Source organism: Branchiostoma lanceolatum, chromosome 11, assembly GCF_035083965.1.
Source record: "Branchiostoma lanceolatum isolate klBraLanc5 chromosome 11, klBraLanc5.hap2, whole genome shotgun sequence".
NCBI classification, from domain to species: domain Eukaryota; kingdom Metazoa; phylum Chordata; class Leptocardii; order Amphioxiformes; family Branchiostomatidae; genus Branchiostoma; species Branchiostoma lanceolatum.
The window spans coordinates 17,852,234-17,878,673 of NC_089732.1; the positions used below are offsets into that span (position 1 = coordinate 17,852,234).

General features: G+C 44.5%; 2 protein-coding genes across 7 annotated transcripts in view; one reads left to right on the forward strand and one right to left on the reverse strand.

The window, feature by feature from the left end:
- The window catches only part of LOC136444458 (terminal uridylyltransferase 4-like), a 133,026-nt gene that overhangs the window by 15,558 nt on the left and 91,028 nt on the right, over positions 1-26,440 (forward strand). For 5 of the 6 annotated variants that reach the window (XM_066442009.1, XM_066442008.1, XM_066442010.1 and 2 more), the window contains exons 2-3: positions 23,510-24,185; positions 24,799-24,906. In XM_066442009.1, coding sequence (XP_066298106.1) covers positions 23,538-24,185; positions 24,799-24,906 — 756 coding nt within the window. In that variant the 5' untranslated portion in view covers positions 23,510-23,537. The remainder of the gene's footprint in view (positions 1-23,509; positions 24,186-24,798; positions 24,907-26,440) is intronic. The other variant, XM_066442006.1, reaches the window with a different exon arrangement.
- LOC136444462 (integrase/recombinase xerD homolog) lies at positions 16,178-20,413 on the reverse strand. Its single transcript, XM_066442023.1, has 2 exons — positions 19,890-20,413; positions 16,178-17,685 (listed from the first exon to the last, which is right to left on the reverse strand). The coding sequence occupies exons 1-2, from the start codon at positions 20,251-20,253 to the stop codon at positions 16,700-16,702; spliced, it is 1,350 nt and encodes a 449-aa protein (XP_066298120.1). The 5' UTR covers positions 20,254-20,413; the 3' UTR covers positions 16,178-16,699.

Genomic DNA, 26,440 nt, shown 5'->3' on the forward strand with positions numbered 1-26,440 from the left:
TTGCTTGTTGAGACAGAGAAAAAATTCACCCCTTCCTGAATCCCAAACCTGAATTTCACGACATGAGTATATTATGATGATAATGAAAATGACAGATTTTAAAAACGACAATTGAACACATTTCCAAGCGCCACTTTAATCATTGTTTTTTTTTTTTTTTTGCCTGTTCCTTCGCAACGCCGACCAACATGGCGCGCGATAGATAAACATCGCGAAGATCGCGACACTGGCCCCGCCCATGGCAAGCGTGGCGCGTGTAACGTACTGTGGAGGGCAGCGCGGCCGGCGGGGTCTCATCTCATCCTACCTCAGTTGTGTCACTTTCATATGATTGGCAACAAAGTCTAAACATAAATTTCGATCTCACTATGTGTCGCGTCACGCCATGCATGAGGGCTAGCGCTGCGCTGAAACCTTTATGCAAAGAGCGGCGTGCCGCGAACCCCGTCCCGCAATTTTTTTTTTACGTCGATAGAATTATAAAATTCATAATTTTAGTCGGGGCCGCTCGAAAGAAGGAAGGCAACATAAGCAACTGCTATATGTACGCCGCTGGTTTTGACACATTTGGAGCCGTTTTGTCCTGATTTCTATATTTTGTATGTTGTTACGTTCTGTCCACTCAATGGCCATTGCCTTCTAAGTATGGTTGATATATGCGGCCACACGACCGTGTTAGGCACGGTTGCCATGGGGGCGGAGCGGTGTGCAGCGGTGTACCTTTGATCTCTTGGTTTTGCTGTGGGTGTGGCTGATAGAATGGCACTAGTGATGTCATCATAACTTTTTTCGTGGGAAAATGCCTGCACGTGACCCAGATTTCGCGCGAAATTCTCTAGTGGAGGCGGAGCTTCAGCTCGCAAAACTCTACACATCGTGACATAATTGTACTGCGGGGTGCGGTTATGTTTTGCGTGCTGAGACTAAATGCTGGCGGATTTGAACATGGCGATTGTACAGTCGTTTAAGATTCGGAAAATTTTGTCTTGTAGATTCAATTATTCTGTTGTATAGTTAGTTATTAGTTACTATAGTACCTAACATCATCATCTTGTCGTGAGAGTACTCATCAACAATAACAAAATTCGGACTGTGTTCGGCCAAGGAAGTTTTATATAGAAAACCTCCGTTCTTGGTTCGGCTACGTACTAGAGAATCGCAGGACTATAGTACGGTTTAATTACGAGAGCTTATTCCGTCTCGCGCCCAGATCGGCTCTTCAAAATGTAAACAAAGGACTGGGAGCTCCTGGAAACTTCACGTTATGATCACATGAAGGCCACTAAAAAGGATATTCTCTCAGTTTCGTACCATAACAATACAGAATACATATGATAATAATGCCTTCTTTGATAGCCTTCAAATCGTGTCATAGATTTACGAAATGTATAAAACTTCGAGCGATAAGTGTGTTGTGTACCGATCAGTCCATCATTTCTCCCTATCGCTGCTAGCCCGTCCTACTTAGTCTGAGACCAAAAAATGATGCAGTTTCATTCGAATAAGAGTATAAATTGCATATGTTAGTGTATGCCATTTCTCTGTAACTATCTTGCTACCTCAATACACGGATTTAAAAACTGTATCTTGTGCACTAATTTTTCTGTAAACAAAAGGTACTTAATCTTTTTCTATACTTGGTAGCACCCAAAATGCACGTGCTTTTATCACAGCTTTTATCTAGCATAGCGGTGTGGCATCTCCAAAGCAGCAGATCTCTAGGGGGTCAAAATACAGTCTAGGCTGCCAACAAACTTCAGCCGCTCCCGGCAAATATTAGCCCAATGGCGATTTAACTGTACATCATTTGAGGGTCTAAGGGGACGAATGTTAAATTGGAAGTCAACACTCGGGAAACTGCTCCCCATATGGCATAACCTGGTGGAATCAACTCTACTCTACTCTTATGGAAGTCAGTGGTGATTCAAAATAATCACTACTACCGGGTCCTCATCTAGCCTGGATGCCAGACCCCCAAACTCAAATATCTATCGTGTATCACGATAGATATTTTAGTTTGGGGGTCTGGCATTCAGGCTAGTCCTCAGCCGGCTTTGATAATCAAATTTTGATCCAGCTGTACCCAGTACTCAGAACTGCGGTGCACGGGAGGTTATCATGGTTGTAATCAGACCCCCACAGAAGGACATGACAGGAAACAAATGGGAGACGGCCTGTGTACCGTTCAAAATGTAACTTTGGCTAAAGCTCGCGATATAGGACATATAGGTATAATTTCTGGAATCTCACAAGATTTAGTCAACACCAAAAGACAGACCTATTCTGTACGATGTAACAAGGATAATCATCGTTTCTGATCGCAACAAATTAAATGGGCGCCAAACCACCACAGTGCATAACTTAGACTGTGTCGGGTAAGTATGTAAGAGGCCTCCAAATATATGTATGCCATAAGAATCACAACAATACAGAAGCTGAAAAGAACTTTCTTACTTGTCAAGATCACTGAGGAAGGGCTGTTTGTGCTGACCGCCGGCTGGACTTTCCACATGAAAAACATCAACAGTAAATCCTCCGTCGGTTGCAGGCACTTTGACGTTACCGTAAGCTGGGATGATACAGTACAAGCGCTCATGTTCCCACAACACGTCTGACATTTATCCATGCTACTGTACGGTTCAGAACGCGGAAGAAAAGAAGAACTACGGCAGTGTCGAACAGTTACCCGGTTCTCGGCCATTTTTCAAATTTGTAAAGACCGCCACGCAGGCGCAGTATGGCTGCTGACATGCCACCATTCCCCATGGGCATGGCAGCCCCTTGGTTATCTGGGTTCATCTCACGGTTCATCTCCAGATCCCGCTGGTAACTGACCCCGTCCAGGGACAGAGGTCCAGGGCCTGGCTCAGAGATTTTCGCCTGGCCGGTCTGTCAGGAAGCCAGGGTTGAACTCATTAGTGTCAGAGGACGCAGCTAGTCACAAATTGGACGAACAGGGTACATTAGATGATAACGTTCTACTATTTGTTTGTACAAAAAGTGCTGCTAAACCACAGGACTTAACATAGCTGGCCGCAAAACACAGAGTATCAAACAAGTAACAAGACTATATTTGTACATGTAGGCTGTGATACTAATGTTTGACTCAGCTGTATTCGATGTTTTATATATTGACAATAACTATCAACTAAAATAACGTTACACTATTAGATGGTATTTGGCTCCACGGGCTGTGAATGATATATCACTGTGATAAGAATGCTCACTGTAGGGTAAAGGTAAAGCGGCCGAACCTCAGACTGAGGACGAATCATAATGCTATATGAGTCCTATATTAGTGCAATTCGGCTTCACAAAATTCTTTTTTTTGGAAAGCACGCCAGGTCACCCCTACTCTTCTCTGACTTCTCTATAATTGTGTTGGGTTCTTTTACGTGAAGAGGTTTCTAGCCCTTAGCCTAAATGAAATCAACCTCATACAAGACCGCCGGCTTTACGCCCCCGTCCGATTGGACGACATAGGACGTCTGAAATTATCAAAAAATGTGGGGCTTGTAGCGCATTGCTTGGCATTCGATGCCAAAAGTAGGAATTTTGGGCAAATTTTGTGTTGCGACAAGAAATGTCACTTTATATGCCTTTGAATATTGCAGCAACGTTGTCAACCGAGCGTTAAAAACATTATTTTCCCTCGAACTGTCGTAGAGTGGAGCTCATTGTCAGGAGGCATCTTCACCGTTAAACATATACTATGATATAGATGTCACTGTGCAAAGGTTATAATTAGGTATGACACGTCGTACAGTGTTTAGGTAATAGCAACAAGTAATAGATATATATCATCTGTGGTTCTGTTGTCTTTTTTGCAGTGCAAAAGTGCTGAACGCTTCGAATCTCTTGTACAAAAAATCTACTTTTTCTCAGCCGCACATTCCGCGATCCGGCAGTAACGTTCGACGCCTACTCTGTACAGTACGATACTGTACATGTCCTGAAGCGTTTATAACTCACAAATCGTGTTGAACTAAAAAAAGTTAAATTTTTTTTATCCCGTGCAGCCAATAATACTGTGCAGCTTTAAGCCGACTTCGTCATCGGTTTCCTTTAATATCCTTTAACTGATTGGACGGTTTTGTTTCTTATTGATCAGAAACCTGTAATGTCCCCGCAGCGCCCAGGCCTCAACTGAACATGTTGTGTAGTCTGCAGACGACGTCAGTATTTGTGGTCTTGCCTGGCCAAAGTCGTGACAGGCGCAATTTTTTGTATTTGTTTCAGTTTATAGTCGAGATGAGCCTATTACAGTTGTGTAACTGTGAATGGCATCGACTATATTGTCTCGCGTTTGGACGTTACGAGTGCCATGTTTCAGTGTGGCAATTAGGCTTATGGGCGGGTTATATATGTCGTCTAGTAACCGTGTTGGTCTCATGTGAAGGTGTACATTGTAGATGCACTCATGCAGTAAGATATCACATTCCGCACTGTTTTGTCACTTCCGCTTTATCGCCACGACCTGTACTAAGCTTGTAAGAGCTTCAACATGCTATAAAGATACGCAAGTAATTATTTTACTGTTTGTTTACTAATTCCCAATCTGGAATTATGTGGCGTCGCGGTGGCGCAATGGCAAGGTGTTTGGCCCCAGAAAACCCAGAGGTACTGAGTTCGAATCCGGGGTTCCCTGATTTGTCCCGTTGATGTTGTGCCCTTAGGAAAGGCACTTTACACGACTTTCCTCACTTCACTCAGGTGTAAATGAGTACCTAACTTCGGTTAGGGACGTCCCTGGGATAGGACACTAAATGGAGGTCCCGTGTTTGAGGAGAGCCACACCTCGAGCACCCACCACACTTATCGAAAAGAGTAGGGGTTCTTCCCGGTGTACAGCCGCACATGGCGCGCCGAATGGCAGTCGCCACAGACCCTTGTGATCTAGCCCCGCCAATTGTGCGCTCCTCGATCGCAATTCAGCCCCTGGCTGCGAAGAATGATAATAGAGTACTGACCATAGGCAATGCGTACTGTCGAGGGTGGCGTCTTCATTGTGCTAGATATAAAGCATTTTCAAAGGCAATGCATCCACTCAAAAAAAATGTTTACAGGTGTTCGGCTAGCTGTCAAAGTCGCAACATCTTGACTATTCGCGAACCGTCACCAGGCATGTTTTACAAAGTGACTGAACGGTTCAATTCGGAGAACCGTTTGATTCATCTTAACATGATGTTTTACAACAAATGTTTTACGAACGCGGAAAAGCGACAAATGGACAAATTCGGTTACATTTTGGGCAATAAATTAGTCTTGGTTACAATTTCAAAATTGTCGCCGTTTAGATTGCCCCCAATTAGCGACATTTTCGGTTTATGGACCCAGGCCGAGTTCCATGGAAGTAGAAAGGCGACCATTTCTGAGAGAACTGCGACAAATGCCGGTTTATGGTCCCATCCGGCGGGCTAATGAATGGTCTGGTATCCAGGCTAGCTAATGAACTGCGCTGTGAAAATGTCGCCGGTGGAATTGCCCCTCCCGCCCTTGGGCCGGTCAATGCACACTTCACATCTACATGTTTCCCCTCCTACCGATAATTCCGATATTGTGTATACCAATCAGCGAGGCCAAAATAATTATATGCCCGCGTGGCTGTGAATAGATCGTCGATCGTAGTATTTATATCTTGATCTGTATCTGTATCTGTATCTATATAGCCGGTACAACCGCCATTAGGCGTAACACACCAGTTTCGCAGGCACGCGGCGCGGCAGCAGCTGGTTATATTAAACCGAACGGCCTGTTACACCTAGTCTTTGCATATCTGACTGTAGCCGTTCTTTAAAGCTACTTAGTGAAGATGCTCCTACGGTACTTGATGACAACGAGTTCCATTGTACTATGGTTCTCGGAAAATACGAATTTTTGAACACATCAATCCTTGGCTGATAACTCCGGTACTTAAAGCATGACTATTTCTAGTCCTCCTCTGAGCTGGCATTAGATACTTATCAGTCGGTACGTCCACAAGTTTATTAGTCATGTTGTACATCATGCAAAGTCTGAACGTTGTTCTTCTGTATTCAGGTGACATCCATTGCAGATCTGCTTTCATTTTGGTGACACTAGCACCCCTGTCATAGTTGTTCGTGCAGAATCTGGCAGCTTGGTTCTGCACCCTCTCAAGTTTATCTTTATCCTTCTTTGTGTATGGATCCCAAACTGTTGCAGCATCGCGTCAAAGATCGCGTCAAAGACAACACTCATGTAGCGTTATGAAATGAATAGTTACCATTTTTTTTCTAAAAGCAACCTTGAAAGTCCAACGTAATCCTTTGTCTGGAACTGCTATATTGAAGTGGTGCCGGTATCCTGTACTCCGCATACCGCACATACAATTGTGTTCGCGAAACAATTCTTATAAATCAGGCACACTGAGGTACTGACACCGCGAAACACACACACACACGCACGCACGAACGCACGCACGCGCGCGCGCGTCGTGTCCACGCGCACACATGCATACATACTACAGTTAACTTTAGCAAGCAACTACTTACATAGCCCTGCTCTATCTCGTGCACTGACCAACGGTATACACATTGTATTTTTACTAAAAATCCGTTCTCATTATGAATTAAGATTTATCGATAAACTATGATCCCTGCGAAAGTTTGTCTGAATATTTTTTCCATAGGGGAGAATAAACATCTTAAATATTTTACATGGAATTCGGAACGCTGTATTTCATCTAAATCGCACAAACGCGATATATTATCCCTCAAGTTTGATGTGAAGACTACTTTGTCCACTTAAGCCCCTGTCACATTAAAGGAAAGCTACACAAAAAAATTGAAAATCCTTCTATACTATGCTTAATATATTCCAAAGTCAAATTCTTACTTCAAGTAGTTTCACATAAGTCCGTCCTAGTTCTGGGATTTTCCACAGTTTGCAACTTATGCCGTGCTGACGCCTTCTCACCTGATAATTGAATTACATGACGTCAGTGTTTCAAATTTTTCACCTGATGATTGTATTATATGACGTCAGTATTCTAAAATTCAACCATCAGGTGGAAAATTTGAAACACTGACGTCATATAATTCAATTATCAGGCGAGAAGGCGTCAGCACGGCAGAAGTTGCAAACTGTGGAAAATCCCAGAACTATGACGGACTTATGTGAAACAACTTGAAGTAAGAATTTGACTTTGGAATATATTAAGCATAGCATAGAATGATTTTTAAATTTTTTTGTGTAGCTTTCCTTTAAACTCACGATCACGTCGTACCTACGATGCACCTACCATGCATTTCCCGTACAACGCACGATTATCGCAGGTAAATCGTAGGTAAAATCAGCTATCGCAGATCGACTCGGCGATGGCTAATTTTATGTGCGATTTACCTGCGATTGACCTAGGCACACTAAAAAAAAAAAAACATTGTACGATGTACCTACGTTGTATGTGACCAGGACTTTATATATCTTAACTATTGCATCCGGTTTTCCCCAATCGCACGACGTACGGCGCTGTCATGACGGAAGAAAACCCCATCGCAGGTACGACATGAGTTTAATGTGACCCTAGCTTTATGGAGAAATTTGCCGAGTAAGTCTTTGAAGTGGACTGCACTAGAAGTATAATGAACGACGATTGGTCACCATGGCACAATTCTTCACTACAGACCTCGGTTCAAATCATGCTCACGCGGCTTTAAAACAGACGGATAACAGCTACAGACCATGCATTTTTTGTGGAAGAGCTGATCTTTCTTCCCATGGGTTAACATTTGGCTCTGATGGTGAAAATGGTGTTTTGAACAAATCGGACGATAATGGTTAGCGCTATGTCTCCTGAGACTGTCACGTTAGTAGGCGGTGGTTCCGTATAGATGTGCAAATAATACGGGCGAAAATGTATTTAGGATACCTTTTTTGCCTTTCTTGGCGTCTGACATCGCCCTGCCTTGTTGCCAATGTTTTATATGATATGTGAAGTCACTGAAGTGCGATATTTTGAATGTTTATTTTGAAGTCAAAGCGCAGGCTTTAGCCGGAAAGGATTTTTTTTCAGAACGGTACGAGATGGACCACCTGTTGACGACCTAACTGGCTTCCGGTAATTTTAAAGCGATACTTCAAACAAGGAGGTTAGATCGACTGTATATACCTGAAACGTATGGGGTGTAACCAGCGGTACATTGCCCATGGCATTAAATCACAAAAGAAGGGCTAAGAAAAGTTAAAAACTCTAGTGTTGCACCACACGTACGGTACCCCAAAATACTGTACCGATAGCGCTAAGCGATCTTACGCCTCCATTCTCCAAGAAATGTTGCGAATTGATATTGAGTCTAATAAATGTTGCAGCTTATTCAGATCTTAATCACGTAAAAGACGACACTCATGAACATCTGCGTAGTGTTACAAAATAAGCATTGTTAGCCCATTTTTTGCTTAAACCAACCTTTGAAACTTTCACTCCATCCCTCGCCTGCCGCACTGCTATTCGAGTGGTACTCGGTAATCCCCGCTTCAAGAAATGTTGCGAATTGATATTGAATCTAATAAATGTTGGAGCGTATTCAAGTCTTAATCACGTAAAAGACGACACTCATGAACATCTGTGTAGTGTTACAAAATAATCATTGTTAGCCCATTTTTTGCTTAAACCAACCTTTGAAACTTTCACTCCATCCCTCGCCTGACGCACGGTAATGCCCGCCTGCTGTTGTGTTCGCCAATCGATTTCTATGATTCAGGCACACTTATTGTTTTTTTGCAGGTTTTGACATGTTGTGTTTGAAATGGTAAATGTACAATCCACACACAAAAACAACGATATATAACTATATACCTGCGCTTCATTCAGCTTTTGGGCTGCGATAACAACCAAGGCACCGTTGACGTCATCATCGTTCTGCAAGAACTTTCTCTTGCTAGACGATGTGTGACATCAATTGTAGAGCAGTAATACTGCTGGAAGTACTTTTTAACGAGACCAATGTTGTTATGCTGCTATAGCATATCGTGCCCTTTACCCTGTAGTCAAATGTTACCTCTCAATAATCCAACAATGAAAGAGAAATTGTTTATAAAATGTTTACAAACCCATGTACTAGTACTCTACAAGTCACCCATTAGTCAATGATATACTAGACTACTGTATGTATTGTGATATAATAAAAAGCTTTTCATGGTCCTATCCGGAACTGTCAGTTTTCCAATCACCGTTCAGCCGGTCTATCGGGGCGTGTATGAAAACCCTTCAAACGGCGCTCTTAATATTTCTGTTTCGACGTCTTGAGCAAATTCTCTACAAGTCACACATTAGTCCTTAGAAAACAACACGGAACTATCAATTTTCTCATCACTGTTCAGCAGAAGTCTATAGGGGCGTGCGTGTATGAAAACCCTTCCAACTACGCTCTCAATATTTCTCTTTGGACGTCTTTTGCAAAGGCTCCGACAAGTCACGCGTTAGTATATAATATACGAGACACCGGTAAATCTTGTTGCATTAGGACAAGCGTTTTCATGGTCCTACAGTGTCCCGAAACCTAGAAAACAACACGGAACTATCAATTTTCCAATCATCGTTCAGCCGGTCTATCGGGGTGTGTATGAAAACCCTTCGAACGGCGCTCTTAATATTTCCGTTTCGACGTCTTGAGCAAATTCTCTACAAGTCACCCATTAGTCAACGATATACGAGACTCCTCTATATCTTATGGTATATTGAAAAGCTTTTTCATGGTCCTACAGTGTCCTGCACCTTAGAAAACAACACGGAACTATCAATTTTCTCATCACTGTTCAGCAGAAGTCTATAGGGGCGTGCGTGTATGAAAACCATTCCAACTACGCTCTCAATATTTCTCTTTGGACGTCTTTTGCAAAGGCTCCGACAAGTCACGCGTTAGTATATGATATACGAGACACCGGTAAATCTTGTTGCATTAGGACAAGCGTTTTCATGGTCCTACAGTGTCCCGAAACCTAGAAAACAACACGGAACTATCCATTTTCCAATCATCGTTCAGCCGGTCTATCGGGGTGTGTATGAAAACCCTTCGAACGGCGCTCTTAATATTTCTTTTTCGACGTCTTGAGCAAATTCTCTACAAGTCACCCATTAGTCAATGATATACGAGACTCCTCTATATCTTATGATATATTGAAAAGCTTTTTCATGGTCCTACAGTGTCCTGAACCTTAGAAAACAACACGGAACTATCAATTTTCTCATCACTGTTCAGCAGAAGTCTATAGGGGCGTGCGTGTATGAAAACCCTTCCAACTACGCTCTCAATATTTCTCTTTGGACGTCTTTTGCAAAGGCTCCGACAAGTCACGCGTTAGTATATAATATACGAGACACCGGTAAATCTTGTTGCATTAGGACAAGCGTTTTCATGGTCCTACAGTGTCCCGAAACCTAGAAAACAACACGGAACTATCAATTTTCCAATCATCGTTCAGCCGGTCTATCGGGGTGTGTATGAAAACCCTTCGAACGGCGCTCTTAATATTTCCGTTTCGACGTCTTGAGCAAATTCTCTACAAGTCACCCATTAGTCAACGATATACGAGACTCCTCTATATCTTATGATATATTGAAAAGCTTTTTCATGGTCCTACAGTGTCCTGCACCTTAGAAAACAACACGGAACTATCAATTTTCTCATCACTGTTCTGCAGAAGTCTATAGGGGCGTGCGTGTATGAAAACCCTTCCAACTACGCTCTCAACATTTCTCTTTGGACGTCTTTTGCAAAGGCTCCGACAAGTTACCTATCAAACAATAATTAACGATACTCCTGTATATTTTGTTATATGATAAACAGTTTTTTTATGATCCTACAGTGTCCTGAACCCTAGAAAACAACACGGAACTATCCGTTTTCCAATCACTGTTCAAACGGCGCTCTCAATATTTCTATTGTCTATCAGGCTCCCGTTTCTAAAGATACTATGAAAGGATCCCGCACATCTTGCGACATTAAAGCAAGCAATGATCATACAACGTTGAGAGTCGTCTTCGAACTTGCCTGTTACCTTTTGTGACAGTCATCGATAACAAAACGTCATCTGTTTTAACTTAGGTTTAGGTTTTATAAGATGCGCATCAGTATTTGATATAATCACGCAGGTTTTGGCTGGAAATATAGGGAGGTACCTAGACTACCTTTCGGGTATTCCGACAGTCTTCATTCTATATCGACTTCTTTTGTGTGTTTTGATTTCAAAGGCAATGTGTCCATACCTGTGATTTTTTTAGAAATAGAATTGTCTAAATCAGAACTATTCACAAGTGATGTTAAGTGTTGTTGTTTCGTTGAGAAGACGACAGACGTTTGGAAATTTGGTGTACCGGAGTGTTGTCGTTATCAAGATCTATAACGGTTTGCTGCAACATTTGTCAGATTTGATCTATGGAAATTGAAATACTAAAATGATTCTTTTTGATTTTGATTTATTTGATTCCTTCTGTAGCAATACCTTCCGCACAGGAAGACTACCTGGTACATGCCTACGTCTGCGGGTCACTGGAAGCTGCTCTTAAATTCAGCTATACCTCGGCGACAATTTTGGGGCCTAGGGTCGTTAACAGGTAACGTGCCCGTAGCCCGCCCGAGCAACGGCCAACACTCGGCCAATAGTTGGGCGGCAATCCGACAATTTTAGACCCAGGGTACCCGAGTCGGAGACACCGACGCATGTATTAGTTAGATAAAGTTTGATCAAGGGCATGAGCCTAATTTAAAGTTGCTGCGAATGCCAATGCCCTTAGATACCTTGGAAACGATGTGATCATTACAGCTTCTAGATTCATACAGATTAAAAGTTGCTACAAAACATAATTAAGATAATATCGACATTTCATTCTGTAAGGTCACGATCAGTTGTCTCCTAGCAGATGACGTAGCAGTCTTTTCTGTTGGTGTGAGTTTTTATTTTCAGTCGGCGCTCGAAATCTAGCTTCTACCAGGCTCCAGAAAGAGAAGAAATTGGCCAAATAGACAGAAAAACATACAAGAGGAATTAGTCTGCTATAGGGGTACAGTTTGACGCTGGATGGTATATTGGACCCTCGCTCCGTAGACGACTCCCCTAGCACACTATTCCCTCTATTTGGCCAATTTCTACCATTTTTCCAGCCATCCGCGGAAGCTACTCGAAATCAACCTGACTGCTACAGCTGCCTGGTGGCATCCTATTTCTACCGGGGGCTCTTACACATAGGATGTCACCCAGGCTAACATCTGCTTGGAGATGAATAATCTGCTGCACAGATCGGAATGCATTCTTCCTGTCTAGCGTGTTGTTTTTATCCTCTTGGGATTTGCCTAAGCACATGTGAAGAAACTGGCGGGAAACAGAGGTGATTTAGTCGATGGCAGACATGGCCAGGGACGCGGTTCTATTTCACCATTGGAGAACAGGAGAATTACTACATCGGCCGAGGGACGTTCTGGCCGAGAAAACAAGACGATGTGGAACGACCCACGGCCATCTCATTCTGTGGACAGATTCCAAAAGCACGACCTAGTGAGGTTTTCATTTCTTTACTCATAACTGGGGAGGGTCATTACGTCACTCAAGGAGGTCATGTCTTAACCTCGGCCTGGGGCCTTGATTTACTGTAACAATTTCCATCGTTCTCGGCCAATTGCTAGCTGCAAAATGTTATATTTGTTGCCTTTTGATTGTTGGGAGAACGTAGCCTCTACCAGGCTCCAGACGTGGTTGGAAAGGGTAGAATTAGTCGGCCAAATAGAAGAGTTGGCCACTCCTAACGTGGCAAACTGTATCTATCGGGTGGCGCCAACTTCTCTATTTGGCCGATTTCTACTCATTCAAGGCCATGTCTGGCGCTTGCCTACGGTAAGGGAGAACGCACACCGGGCTTCGTATTTGTACTGGGCGTTAATATGCACTTTAGAATATTAGACAAATCACACGTGTGCATTTAGTATGACTACAAATTTATTCCACAAGTCCTGGGATATAACTTTAATCTTTATGTCGGGCTGAAATTAAAGACATCTACATGTGTAAAGGGGCTCGATCGGCAATGCTCTATATAGTCCCATTCTGGTCGTTGCGTTCAGAAATACTGAGCGATGGGCTTATTTTGTTCACTCTTGAAAAAGTTGAGAGATATTGAAGAACTTGAACCAAAATTATATAAACCCCATAGAATGATAAAGTTATTATGCGCAGCGTTCTTGTAAACTTCTCCCTCTATATGTACACAGTTCCAACGTTATGATACTCGTTTAATAAAAATCAAGTGCGTCTGTTCTGAAGGCAGTCGGTTACTGCTGCGTGGTGGACCCTTGCTGTGGGGCCATATTTTCCGACCAGAGGAGAGGGGAGGGTCGGGGGCTAGTACTGTAAATGCATATAAGTTTGCGTGGTTTTTATTTCGCGTTAGGGCGAAAATTGAGTGTTCGCGGTGATTTTAAGTTCGCGCTTAAAAAATGAGTAGCGTAACAGTCCTTGGTGGGCAAAACGTTTCGCGGTGGTTTTGAGTTCACCGCGAAAGCCGCAAACATAAAACCACCGCGAACATTTCTGCATCTACAGTAGCAGCGCCGGCTTTGGGAGAATAATCAATGCCAGGAGAATTTGGCCACCAGGGGGTTTGTCCGTCCGAGGCGGCAAAACCTTCGTGTGGACTGACTCTCCTGGCCAATTACTAGACTAGTATTCCCATTCTTGACGAATTCAGAGATTCTGTTAGAGATTTGTGATAACACCGGGCAATCTCATTTCCCGTTGGAAGAGGAAAATGAGACAGTTGTATTAGAAATCCGACAAGTTTTACATTGTAGGGGAAAGAGCACCCCTTTTTCTTGATGTCCGTAGGATGAGAATAAAATGTTATCGAATTTCTAAACATTTGTTGAAATGTTAGATTCGTGTTCAGTGGTCACCGCTTGTTTCCTGGCTGAATTGTTTTTGGGGAAACGTTGCTGCATATTCCCGAAAAGTTTCTCCTCAACACCCTTTTTCAGGTTTCAGAACATTATTTGAGACAACACTCATAACCACACGCAACGCTGATATGATCAGGGAGTAGAACCGCCTTTGTTTGGAAGTTGACACAGAGACCGCACATGTCAATCACTTTCCAGCAGTCGGACGAGTCCACTTACCTGGCGTACGAAACTTCCCCGTGAATTTTTGTACTATTCCTGACTGGTCAATACGTACGTTCTCACTATACTTAAAACTATGGTCGAGATGTAGAAAGCAATTCAGATTCGCCAGCAATACGGGTAACTCAGCAAAAGATCCAGTGGCCCGGATAAGTTGAAAATCGTGAATCAGCGCTCCCCAAAAAAAACTATCGCCGGCGCCGCCCGGGAGGCCTGCAAAGTGCATAACGTGTCGGCGTAAATCACTCGAGGACTATCGTTCAGTCGCGCTGTGCGAGTATTCAGTGTGTAAATACAGTACTCCCCGCGGGGCAACTTGCTGCGATGTAAACAAGACCCGCGGCCCCCCAAAAAACAAAACTTGTCACTTGTCAGACCATGAGACAACCTTTGTTTTTTGGGCCGCGGACTTCTTGTAGACGTGCAGCTTTATGTCCTTGTGCAAAATGTACAATAATGATCAATAATTTGACCATTTTTTTGTGATAATTTGCCGGGCCACCGTTGGGTATCGGACATTGCCCGCACAGGGCAAATGTGCAGACTAACCTGACCGAATTATTTTCTTTAAGTTTAACTGAATTCTTCTATCCATAACTCCATAGGAAATAAGGAAGCCCATGTGTTGTATTTGTCCAGGAATGCCAGCGATTATTTAGTTTAGGGTAGATTTCCAAGGGACAGCGTTGATTTAGCCACTGTTAGCTGTCTAGCTCCCAAGCTGACCTTTATCACTGCTTCGGTCGCTGCCTGTTGCGTACAGAAGGGGGCGCTGCGGCACGGCTGCTGTTGGCACAGGTGGTTCGCATTTATGGACTTGGTCAAATTTGTAGGCACGGCACCAAAAAATGACTAAGTGTTTGCAGCGCCAGAGGGTTCGGCGGGTTGAACCCATTTTAACCCACCGTAACCCATCAGAACCCATCTCCCTGCTAATGAGGGTTCATAGTCACTGGACCATGGTAATTATGAACCCACTAAAAATTGACCAGAACTCACTTTAACCCTCAAAACCCGAATTCACCCTATTTAACCCATTTTGACCCGCCAGGACCGTTCTGAACCCACACATTTTTACAGAGGGAGAAACGAGTTAGAACCATGTTTCCATTGGCAAGCCCTACCATCCAAGACAGAACTCTTTATATGGCCCCCCTCCTCCCTCTTTTAATGATTGAAACATACACACCGCGATCGCGTTAGGAAGGATTCCCTATCGTCCTATTTGAATGGCTTTCATAGCAATTTTTGCTGCCAGGCGATCTTAATACCTACTTACCTAGCTTGCCCACACTCATTGTTTTGTGCAGCAGCGACATTAGCTGCCAGAGATGGTACTACTAGTAACACTGTTCCTCGGAAATTGAACTTTACGAAATGCTGCATATCTTCTTGGAAATTACCGGTCCCCAGAAAGTGCAAAATGGAACGAAATGGAATGAACTAAAACATATGTAACATTATGAAATGAAATACCAGTAGATAGCGTAATATAAGATAACGTTGTGACATTCACAGTAGACCGGAACAGGAAGTAAATACATAATATAACATGTTTTATTTCTTGAATCTATTTGATAATATCAAATACAACGTTTTTGCCGCGTTTTTGTGGCTAGATTCTTCCCTGAAAATGGGGGCGTCGCGTGCAAAGAGCTCGGCCGCTCTTCCTTGATTTTACCAACGATCTGCAAATGAACTGCTGAAAATAGCAGGGAAAACAAGCAAACGGAAGTGAGTATCGAAGTAAGGACTAGATTATACAGAAGTTGGTGGTAACATTGCATCTCATAATTCACCAAGAGGGCATGAGGCAAGCGTAATTTCATTATTCATACAGCGTGTTTGCGTGTTGCTCAAATTTTGAGTAAAAAGTTTTGAAGTTTATCGTCAAGCTGGGAACCTCGCGCCAGGATATCTGACAAACTTCCTTGATATTGAAGGACCAGACGACGATTTGCTTGATTTCTACCGGGCTAGTCAAGAACAAACGTGTAAAACGCATTTTGAAACAAAATTTAATCTATAGTCTCACAAGTATCACGCCTGACTGGGGGGTAATATCATTTTTTATTGATATATAAACAATGATACAATATATATTTTTCTCCACAGGAGAAACGAGTATAGTACTATAGTAAATATGTACAGTGTTATCTTGTCTTTGCTTGCTTATGGTTGTGGGTGGGCGGGGTTTCGCGTCCGCACGCTGCGACAGGCGAGGCGGGAATGGTCCCGCCTGGCCATGTGCTTCTCTAGAATCTGTTTCCAATTAGAGGGGACCGCGTGTGGTCCGATATCAAAACACAAATAAACATATTTATTTCCACCTTTAATCTATAGTCTCACAAGTATCACGCCTGACTGGGGGGTAATATCATTTTTTATTGATATATAAACAATGATACAATATATATTTTTCTCCAAACCCCCAGTCAGGAGATGAAAGGCAAGGTGGCTTTGCAGTATACGAGAAGAATAGTGCCGTTAGCTAGTCAAATGACGGAACATGAAAAAATTAAGAACCTTACGCTACAAATTAGCTATACAAACAACATTCGCTAAATCTAAATCTAGACTAGGGCTTTTGCCATGGTACGGACAGTCCATAATCGTCCCTTTAGAGTCACTGTAGTATAGCGCTGGTACGCGTTAGATTTCCAGTCCCCCTGAAGCTTAATCAGTTCGGCTGGAATCCCGCAGTCGCTAGCCCATGTCGCCCCGCCGCGACGAAGGCTGTGTCCGCTGTACTGAGTTTTTGGGTAGCCGCATAGATGAAGTAGGTGCCGCAACAAAGTCACGAATGGTTGGTGGGTCAAGGGTACGTATCGCGTCCCCGTTTCCTGGGGAAGAACGAATGCTGGTCCGTCTCGATTTGCTGCATGTGTCAACGCGAATGCTTTCTCCAGGGCCGCTGTAGGGCACAGGGGTGAACCATTAACACGGGGAATGGGGATCTGGAGGGTCCGTTCTCTGAACTGGATTGTTTTGCTCCAGCGAACAGTGATCACCGCACCCCACTCGAAGAAGCGGAAGTCTTTACGACATAGGTGCTTGACGGGGTCGAAGGTTTTCGCTGTTTTCGGCAGTAAGTTCGATTTGCGGAAGAACGAGAAGAAGCCTACCAGACACGCAGCCCAGAAGACCACGTGTTTGGCCTGGGTGAAGTCCAGCTGGAGGTACATGGCGCGTAAAATGTCCGGAGTGATGGGGAGCTTCTGCGTGACGCAATCACCATGGATACGGCGGATCCCGCGCAATGTGGTTTGAAGTAGCCAGTTGTCGTGCAGGGGATTTGCAAGCCCTGCTTCCTGGTGTAGTACACGCACGATATTCAGGTAGTTGACGATGCTGTTATACTTGAGGGTTCTCGCTAGGAACACTGCATACCGGCAGAGGTTTTTTGTTGTCACTGGAACAGGCACATACTGGTGATACAGACAGAACCGCAGGTACGCTCGCCGCTGGGATTTGTATGTCGCCTTGGTGGAGTCCGCATAGGTCCCAGACCGGTAGAGGCGGATGTCAGCGTCTAGGGATGCTTCGCTATCCAGGATGCCTGTGGAGGCAGAACAGACAGAGTTTTAATTGAAACATGAGGTTGGTGACAGTCAACCGAGACGTCCGCGTTCTCAAGTTTCCACTGCGCCACCCTGGTCCGGGGGAGCTGGGCATGTGTGGGGTCGTCCAGTCTTGACAGGGCGTCAGCCAGTGTGTTTTCTTTGCCTTTCACATGTTGTGCTAGTAAGGAAAAGTTGTTATCTGCCGACAGCCAGAACAGCTCTCTAATACATCGCATAAAGGGGGGTGACGGGGACGTTCCCTTGTTGATTGCACACACTGAACTGTCACTGTCTGCGAACACTAAGAGACGTTTGCCTGACCACAAGGGCCCCCATCGTCTCGCCGCTAGAATTATAGTGTAGAGTTCCTTCACGTTAATGTGCATGTCGCACATGTCAGGGTCGTCATGACGCCATGAGACATAGAACCAGTCGCCGCTGTAGAAGGCCGCTCCGCCGCTATCGCACGCATCTGTGTTGAATATTGTAGGAGGGACAGGGTTCCTGTCGAGGAAGATCGCTGTCCCGTTGAACTTTGCCATAAACTTTGTCCACCAGTCCAAATCTGCCTTCGCCTCTCCCGTAAGTCTGGCGAAATGGTGGTGGCGACGTAACGTTTTGGAAAGATCAATAAGTCTCCGCATGAAAGTCCGTCCGCCACGGACTACTCGAGCTGCCCAGTTAAGTTTACCTAACAGGCTAAGCAGCTCCCGCTTCGAAATCCGCTTACGCTCGCTCAATTCGCTTAGTAGGGTCCGCGTGACGCCTAGTTTGTCGCTTGGTAAGGAGAGTGTTCGCTCTACCGCGTCAATGTCAATGCCAAGGAAGGTGATCCTTTGTGTAGGGTAGACCACCTTACGCCAATTTATTTCGAAACCTAACCGCGTTAAAAGTTCAATCAAGGTTTGGAAGGCAAGACGACATTCCTCATACGTCGCTCCGATTATTAGGAAGTCATCCAAATACGCCACAATGGTGTGGTAACCGCGACGTTTCATCATGCGTCTCACTGATTGTGACAGCCTGTTAAACACTTCAGGTGATTTACGAGCGCCAAAAGGTAATCTTGTATCGTGAAAGTATATGTACTCACGTTCTCCATCGAACTGCCACTTAAGTCCGGTGGCGTTATAATTATCTGGGTGGATGGGAACGGATCTATACGCCGCCTTTAGATCTATCTTCGCCATGTAATAGCCTGGTGCTAACATGTTTACCGCCTCGTCGATAGTTTGGTAGGTGAAGTGTTCCGGTTCTACATAATCGTTTAGAGCTAATCCTACTGGGCGACTGCAGTCGTGAATGAGTCTTATGTCATCGGAATTTGCCTTAGGGATAGCACCAAGTGCGCTCACTATGGTGGGTTTTGTGTAGCTCCGTTTATAGTTGCCCGCGTTCATTTCGCTGTAGATTTGTGCTTCAACCTTTTCGCGCACTGAAGGGTCAGTCGCTGACTTGTAGTTACGACATTCCACGGGGGAAAGTTCACTGTTGTCGGGGAGGATACGAAATCCATTCTGCACTCCGTCTAATAAGAAATCTTTGTCCGGGTCGTTCGCAAGTTCATTTATCCATGATTGGCTGTCTAATGGTGACTTCACGAATTGCTATTTTTGTCTCTTGTGCTCGTATTGTGGGTGGGATTCACCGCACCCGGGGGTGATGCACACATGGGCGTAGCTGCACGTGGCCCGTCGGCATCCGCTCGGGTTCTGATAGTTAATGCAGATCTCCTGCCCGTCCGCTGTTTTGGCCCGTGCTGTGAATGGCCGGCGCTGCTGCTGCGGCTGCGGTCTTGCTGGGGGAGCACATGCTATCCTGGACTTCAGGAAGCGTGAGTGCAAGTGCTCCGAGTCCCTGCCCCAGCGAAAACCGTTCCGGTTCTGTAGAACCCGGTATTGGTTATCATACAGCATAACTGATGGTACATCAAAAACTTCAAACAGCTCAGACACTTTGACTGTGTATGCCAGGTAGTCGTCGATCTCTTGTTTTGTACCGAGTTTGCCGGTATGAATGAGCGTGGCCATTATCTTTGCGTTGGCTGCCGACCACGCGGGGATCTTAATCGACTCCACCTTCGGGCGGGAGCGGCTAGTACGGAGTATAATCGACGTCTGCCCGTCCCTCGCGATCTCGTGGTCGCTCTCTGGCTGCGTATACGAATCTACGAACTCAGGGATTAAGAGTGGCTTCTCACCTTGCTTTGCCGCTGTTTGTAAGTAGAAGGCCTGCTCGTCCACTTTCTCCGTCGGGGTGGCCCCGAGCAGGTCATCCGAACCTTCTATCTGGCCCAGAAGGTCGGCCAGCTCCTTGTCCGTCTTCAGATCTTCTAGGGTGACCTTTGCCTTCGGCTTCGGCGTCCCGCCCGCCGTCTGCAGTAGCTTTGTGGCCCGGCATAGCAGGGCGTACTGCCCCACCGATAGGTCCAGAAGCTGAAGCATCTCTGCTGTGACGCAGAGGAGCGCATCCTTCTCCGCCAGGTCGGCCTTGGCCAAGGCCTTGATGGTCGCTGGTGTTAGTTTTGACGATTCCGCCCACTTTTCAAAGTCAAACTCCGCCATCGTGAGAGAGAAGGTTTCGCGTCCGCACGCTGCGACAGGCGAGGCGGGAATGGTCCCGCCTGGCCATGTGCTTCTCTAGAATCTGTTTCCAATTAGAGGGGACCGCGTGTGGTCCGATATCAAAACACAAATAAACATATTTATTTCCACCATAAAAGTTCGTCTCACGGCATTTATGCCGCAAAATACAGCGTTGCATTGACAAATCACTTCATTTCGCCGATTGCCCGCCACCATTGTTTAAATTCTGCTGCCCCAAGATGCATTTCGCTTGTTAGGTAATCCTCATCACATGATCGTATTACGCATCTCTGATTGGTTGCTGCTGCAGCTGAAGGCGGGAATTTCACAGACGCAGTGCATTATGGGGCAGCAAAATCGCGATCCAAGCTTTTCTTTGTCTGCAATGTTACACTTGAAAACGCAATAAAAACGCTTTATCGACTACACAGCAACATTATAGTAAAGAAAATGCAAAACCAAAAAAGATGTTTTCGGGAAAGCATACATTTATTTGCGGATTTATGGTGTAATTTTAGCGATCAATGAACCCGAAAGTGTGCCGAAAGCGGCATGGGTTTTCGCGTTTTATCCGTCAAAACAAAAACAAAACTCCCGCTAAAGTGAACTCTGGAACATTTCAGATCCCATCGATTACGTTTTTGATAAAAATATTCACAGATACGCACGATGTGCCTGTATTTGCAGCCGTGTGGGTGGTTAGGAAATTACTGCTGTCGCAAGCGGCGTTGGGTACGAAATTATGGCCGGCCAGAAACACTGAAATAGTCGCGCGGTTGAGAACACCCAGCGTTATTAGGTGTCTCATAATTCAATATATCCAAAATACTTTTTCAAAAATATACGTATGATGTAGCATCGTTATCTTGTAAACGTTATAAGAACATGAATAAGAACAGAACATGCATAAATTATCGTTGCTCGTCGGCGACGCGGCGGGGCCAGCCTGCTGGGGTAATAATCGCTGACTTCCTGACTTATGTCGCGACTTTTCTCGAGAGAAAACCTAAATAAAGTGCGCACCCCGACTTTGGCTTTGACCTGAAGCCTCATCTTGAATGTTGAAATTTCAAAAAAGGGCGCACTTTATTAGAAGAAATACGGTATCAAACAGATTCAAGAAATAGAACATGTTATGTATTTGCTCCTGTTCCGGTCTACTGTGAATGTCACAACGTTCCTTATATTTTGCTATCTACTGGTATTTCATTTCATAATGTTACATATGTTTTAGTTTGTTCCATTTCGTTCCATTTCGTTCCATTTCGGACTTTCTGGGGACCCGAAATTACTACTGTATTCCCTCAAATTGATTTTGAGCCCTGAATTATGAATACTTTTTTATATCAAAATTTGTAATTCCTAATACAAAGATGAGAATTTACTTCTAAAAAAAGACAGTAACGACTACATGTATACGCCAAAAATGATTACTCAAGCAACTGGATAAGATTTTGAAACAGTCAGACGTTTCAGACAGTATCCACTGTCTTTCGTCAGTGACTAACGATAGGACTGAGAACACCAGCTTTATACCAAAACTCTGAATAGATATGTTAATGAGGTAAAGACAATTTAGGATGTCTTGAAGTAGTCTTCAAAAAGAAGATTAATCCAAGACAAGTTTTATGCCAATAGTTCAATTAGCTACTGTTGTTCTAGTACAGTAACTAAATGTTGCTTGTCCGGGGGTGGGGGGTGGCTGGCAGTGCATTATCCCAGGTGCCTGAAAGTTGAACGCGTAGACCCCCCTTCCTGTTGAGGGCGGGGTTGTACATCCTCTCATATATTGCTTCTCTAATTCCCCGTTCGAACCAGCGTTCTTCACGATCTAGGATGTCCGTGGATTCGAAATTGAATGAGTGTCCCTGGTTGTGTTTTAGATGGTGGTAAATGGCAGAGGAGTAGCGGTTAGCACTCTTTCTGCAATGTTCCTTGTACCTTTCTTTTAGTGGTCTACTTGTCTCCCCAATGTACATGTTATTGCAGTTCGGTTCCTCACATTTCAGTTTGTAGACGACATTGGCTTTGATGCCTTTTTCAGGCCTGTCTTTTGGATGGACTAGTTTCTGCCTGAGAGTTGAGTGAGGTTTGAAGTTAGTGGCAATGTTGAAGTTTTGGAAGATACGTCTGAGTTTTTCCGATACTCCTTGGACGTAGGGAATGGTAATGTTGGCCTTGTTTCTGTTGGTCAATGGTCTGCACTTGAGTGTTTTCTTAGACTGGTCAGAAGGTTTGAGGGCCTTGTTGAAGGTCCAATTTTGGTAGCCACACTTGGCTAAAGCCACACGGAGATGTCTGTGTTCTTCTGTTTTTGCTTCGTCTGAGGTAATGACATTGTCTGCTCGATGGAAGAGAGTTTTAATCACTGCTAGTTTGTGTTCCAAAGGGTGATGGGAGTCAAAGGCCAGATATTGATCAGTGTGGGTCGGTTTCCTGTACACTTCGAACTGAAGGTTGCCATCCTTCTCTATGATGGTTTTGGTGTCTAAGAAGGGGAGCATGTTGTTTTGACACGACTCCTGTGTGAACTTGATGTTGTCATCTACCTGGTTAATATGGTCAAAGAAGTCATCAGCTACTCTCTTCTTTAGTCTACACCAAGTGTCGTCTACATAGCGAAACCAGTTTGCTGGGGGAGGGCCATTGAAAGTACTGAGGGCTTTGTTCTCAAACTTCTCCATATACAGGTTCACAACAATGGGCGATACCGGTGATCCCATAGCACAGCCGTGCACTTGCTGGAAAAACTGTTGTTTGTAAGTGAAATAAGTGCACCCTAGGCAGAGGTCTAGCAGTTCACATATGTGGTCCACGGAGAGTTTGGTTCTATCTGCAAGTGTGTCGTCGGCCTCCAAGGCTTCCCTAACTACTGATACTGCCTCCTTAGGGGGTATGCAAGTGAAAAGCGAGCACACATCATACGAAGTGATGATTTCATCTTCTGCTACAGTGATGTCTTTGATTTTTTGGACGAAGTCTGCACTATTCTGTACATGGTGTTGAGACTTACCCACCAACGGTCCCAAGATCTTAGCCAGATGACTTGCTAGGTTATAAGTGACAGATCCTATACCGGATACTATGGGTCGTAGAGGGACACCGGGTTTGTAGACTACATGTATAACTTACAGATAAACGACCAAACTTATTTAGGTCCTAAACTGCTGTACCTGAAAATTGTTTAGGTACTAGTCAGCCCTATTAATGCCAAGATGCTGATTGTTTCTTGTAGGATAGGAGGGGAGTAGAGTGGTAGAGCCATGGCATCCCCGATTGAGGTTGATGACCCCAGCATCGTGTCCGCCCGTCCTCGCGCCAGGCCGCAGATCAATCCCGGCGCGGCGGAGAAGCTGCAGCAGGACCTGAAGAGGATGGTGCAGACGGAGCAACAGCCCAAGTTCAACGGACCAACCAGCAGGGACAGGAAACAGGGCGACAGACCCGACTCTTGGCGCGGCGCGGGCGGCAGGAAGTCATGGAAGAAGCACCAGCATAAGATAGCTCGCGGGGAAAGATTAGAGAAGGAAGGGAGGTTGGACTTTACAATGGATGGGCCGGGTTCACCCCAGTACAAGGACTGCAGCAGTGAGAAGCTCAGGGACAGGAGTGGTAGGGACAGGCTACAATTAGCTGGTGGCACCCACAGGCAAGTCCAGTCTAACGAGGGCAACTTAAGTATTACAGCAGACAACACTGCGGCGCCATCTAGCGGCCAGTATACCATTGTGCAGAGGGGACGCACCAACCAGAGTAGTGGGACGCCTGGCACACCAGACATAGATGGTACCGTCCAGCGACCTTTGACCCAACAAGGAGCAGACCAATCAGAACGGAGGAAGACTAAAAAGGGACAGACCAAAAACAAAAAGAAAAGAGTTACTGATGCAGGTGACAAACAAGGGAACAAGGTTAGAACCTTTACCTTTATCATTATGGTGTCAAACTTGTACTGTGTTGTAGAAATGTTTTTCAAGTGTATACATGTGTATATAGTTGTTGCATCGACATGAAATTTTTTGTATGCTGTGGTCTTTATCTTTTTAGATAGATTTTTTTGGTGGCAGATATCTTTTGGCATTGGGCAGAAGGTCTGAGACCCAAAAAAGGAAAAACTTATAAAGCAGGCATGTGATAGACCCAAATGCTATACCACAGGAGCCACAAAGTCATCCCACCATTTTTGATACGGAATTTTGAACTTTTAATGCATTGATGAATGAAAAAACTGTTACCCCAAGGAAGACAAAAGCATTTTTTAACAGTAAGTGTTTGTGGCAAAATATGAGCATTTTGTGGTCAGTTCATCTTCTGAATGTTGTAAACTTTTCTTCAAGCAGAAAAAAATAAGCAATCAGAGATGAGAATTGCAATGAGAACCAAGAAATTGCAACTGATTTTGTCACAGTGGCCTTTTTGATTAAAATTGATTCAACCAAATATAGTACAGTAAATGTAACAGTGGAGCATGTTGAAAGTCAGGAGTAAAATGTAGAAACGGTATTGATGTTATTTGATTGACAGGAGGATGGAGACACAGCGCGTGATGACATCATCCCTGAGTCCACGTCTCCTGAGCTCATCAAACTGGAGAAGGAGCTGGAGTGGGAGTACATCTTCAGGCTCAAGAAGGTAGCAGTTCTAAAGACTCCTACTCATATTATGGTCTATATTGCTCTGCAGACATGGATATAATATTGAATGTGGTATAACACACAAACTTCTTATTTTATTCAGCAAATTATTGCAGACTATTTTCTTGTTATGAGCAATAATCGCACCATATGTGATTCCTGCCACCAGGTAAATTGCAGCATAAGATGATTGGAAATGTTTTGTATTGTAAGCTTAATTGTAGCTTGTAAGCTAAGCTAAGCTTAGTTGTTTTAAGCTATGATGGAATGTAATCAATCTTACCATTTAGCCTCTTGGCTGCAGCAAGGAGGTTAAGGCCGGCTTTAGACTTGCCACGCTTTAACCGAACTGAGTCACCTTAACCGACCCGTGTCGCTAATTGCTACCGGTCTAAAGAGGAAATAAGCGTCATAGGTCGGTTTTTCGTGGAACCAACCCAGACCACATCCCAAGCCCGGTCTGCGCCGCTTCAGCGGGGGGCCGTGACGGTTCCTCTCTGTGTGTAAAGAGAAAACGGCTCCGGCGACGCTAGGAGGTCATGATAATGATATGCTAATAAGCATGCGCTAGTGATGGAAGCATATTTTACTCATTCTGAAACGTTTGTGCAATTGTCATTGAAAGTTGTCGAATGTTTCAATTGCAATGGCCTGCCACCAGTGGCTGCTTCTTTGGTGTTCTCCTATGACCCGATCAACATGCTCAGCTTGCACTACAGCCAGCGCGGCGAGGAGGAACGCCGGTGGGTTCAAGCCTGGGTCTTGCCCGTTCCTGTACATGCGTCCCTTTTTTGTTGGCCGCGTACGCAGCGTCTCACATGCAGGAAAACGTGTGTAGCGCAAACATAAGAAATATGAACTACTTCAAGACGAAAATAAGCGGCTCTTCTACCGCCATTTTGAATCGTGCGCGACTGTAATATCTTGCGCCACGGGTGGCGCACTGCGCTTCCGCCCGTAGGTCTAAAGACAACGGAAACGGTATCAAACCGGTTCCCATCGGTATAAGCGTGGCAAGTCTAAAGTGGGCCTAAAATAAGAAGGAGAGAGCTTGAAATTACTGCCTTTTGTACTCAGAGGGCCGAGGGCGTCAAAACGGTAATTGACATAAACTTGTCAATTGCCCTGATTTCATTGGGTCCAGCGTGGCACGCCAGCGTTCTGTTCCATTGTTAAGTTGCTAATTGGAGCGCCCTAGGGAATAGGGGTTTGAGTGGAGGGACAGTCGTAAGTTCTATCTAAGCTATTTTGAGGAATTAATTTTTTAAAGAAATTTAGGGGATCAAGAAAAAGTAGATAGGGGAGAAGACGATCGGAGGAAATTGGAGCGCTGCAACTAGTGCTACAGCTTTTTGTCGTTTTTATTTGAACAGCCTTCAAACAAGGTTAATATTTTTAAAACTTTTTGTTTCAACATCAACCCTACAAAGTACATGGTCAAACAAATATGAGCTGAACTAATAGGTCTGATACATTTTGCAAGTAATGTGTCAGTCTTTGCGTACAAATTCTGTGTCAAAGATCATAGGTAT

Excerpts from the sequence above, each read along its gene's own strand:
- LOC136444462 (XM_066442023.1), bottom strand. The coding sequence starts at position 20,253 with ATGGCGGAGTTTGACTTTGAAAAGTGGGCGGAATCGTCAAAACTAACA. Across the intron at positions 17,686-19,889 it reads ACAAACAGCGGCAAAGCAAG|GCATCCTGGATAGCGAAGCA; the intron begins GTGAGAAGCCAC and ends CTGCCTCCACAG.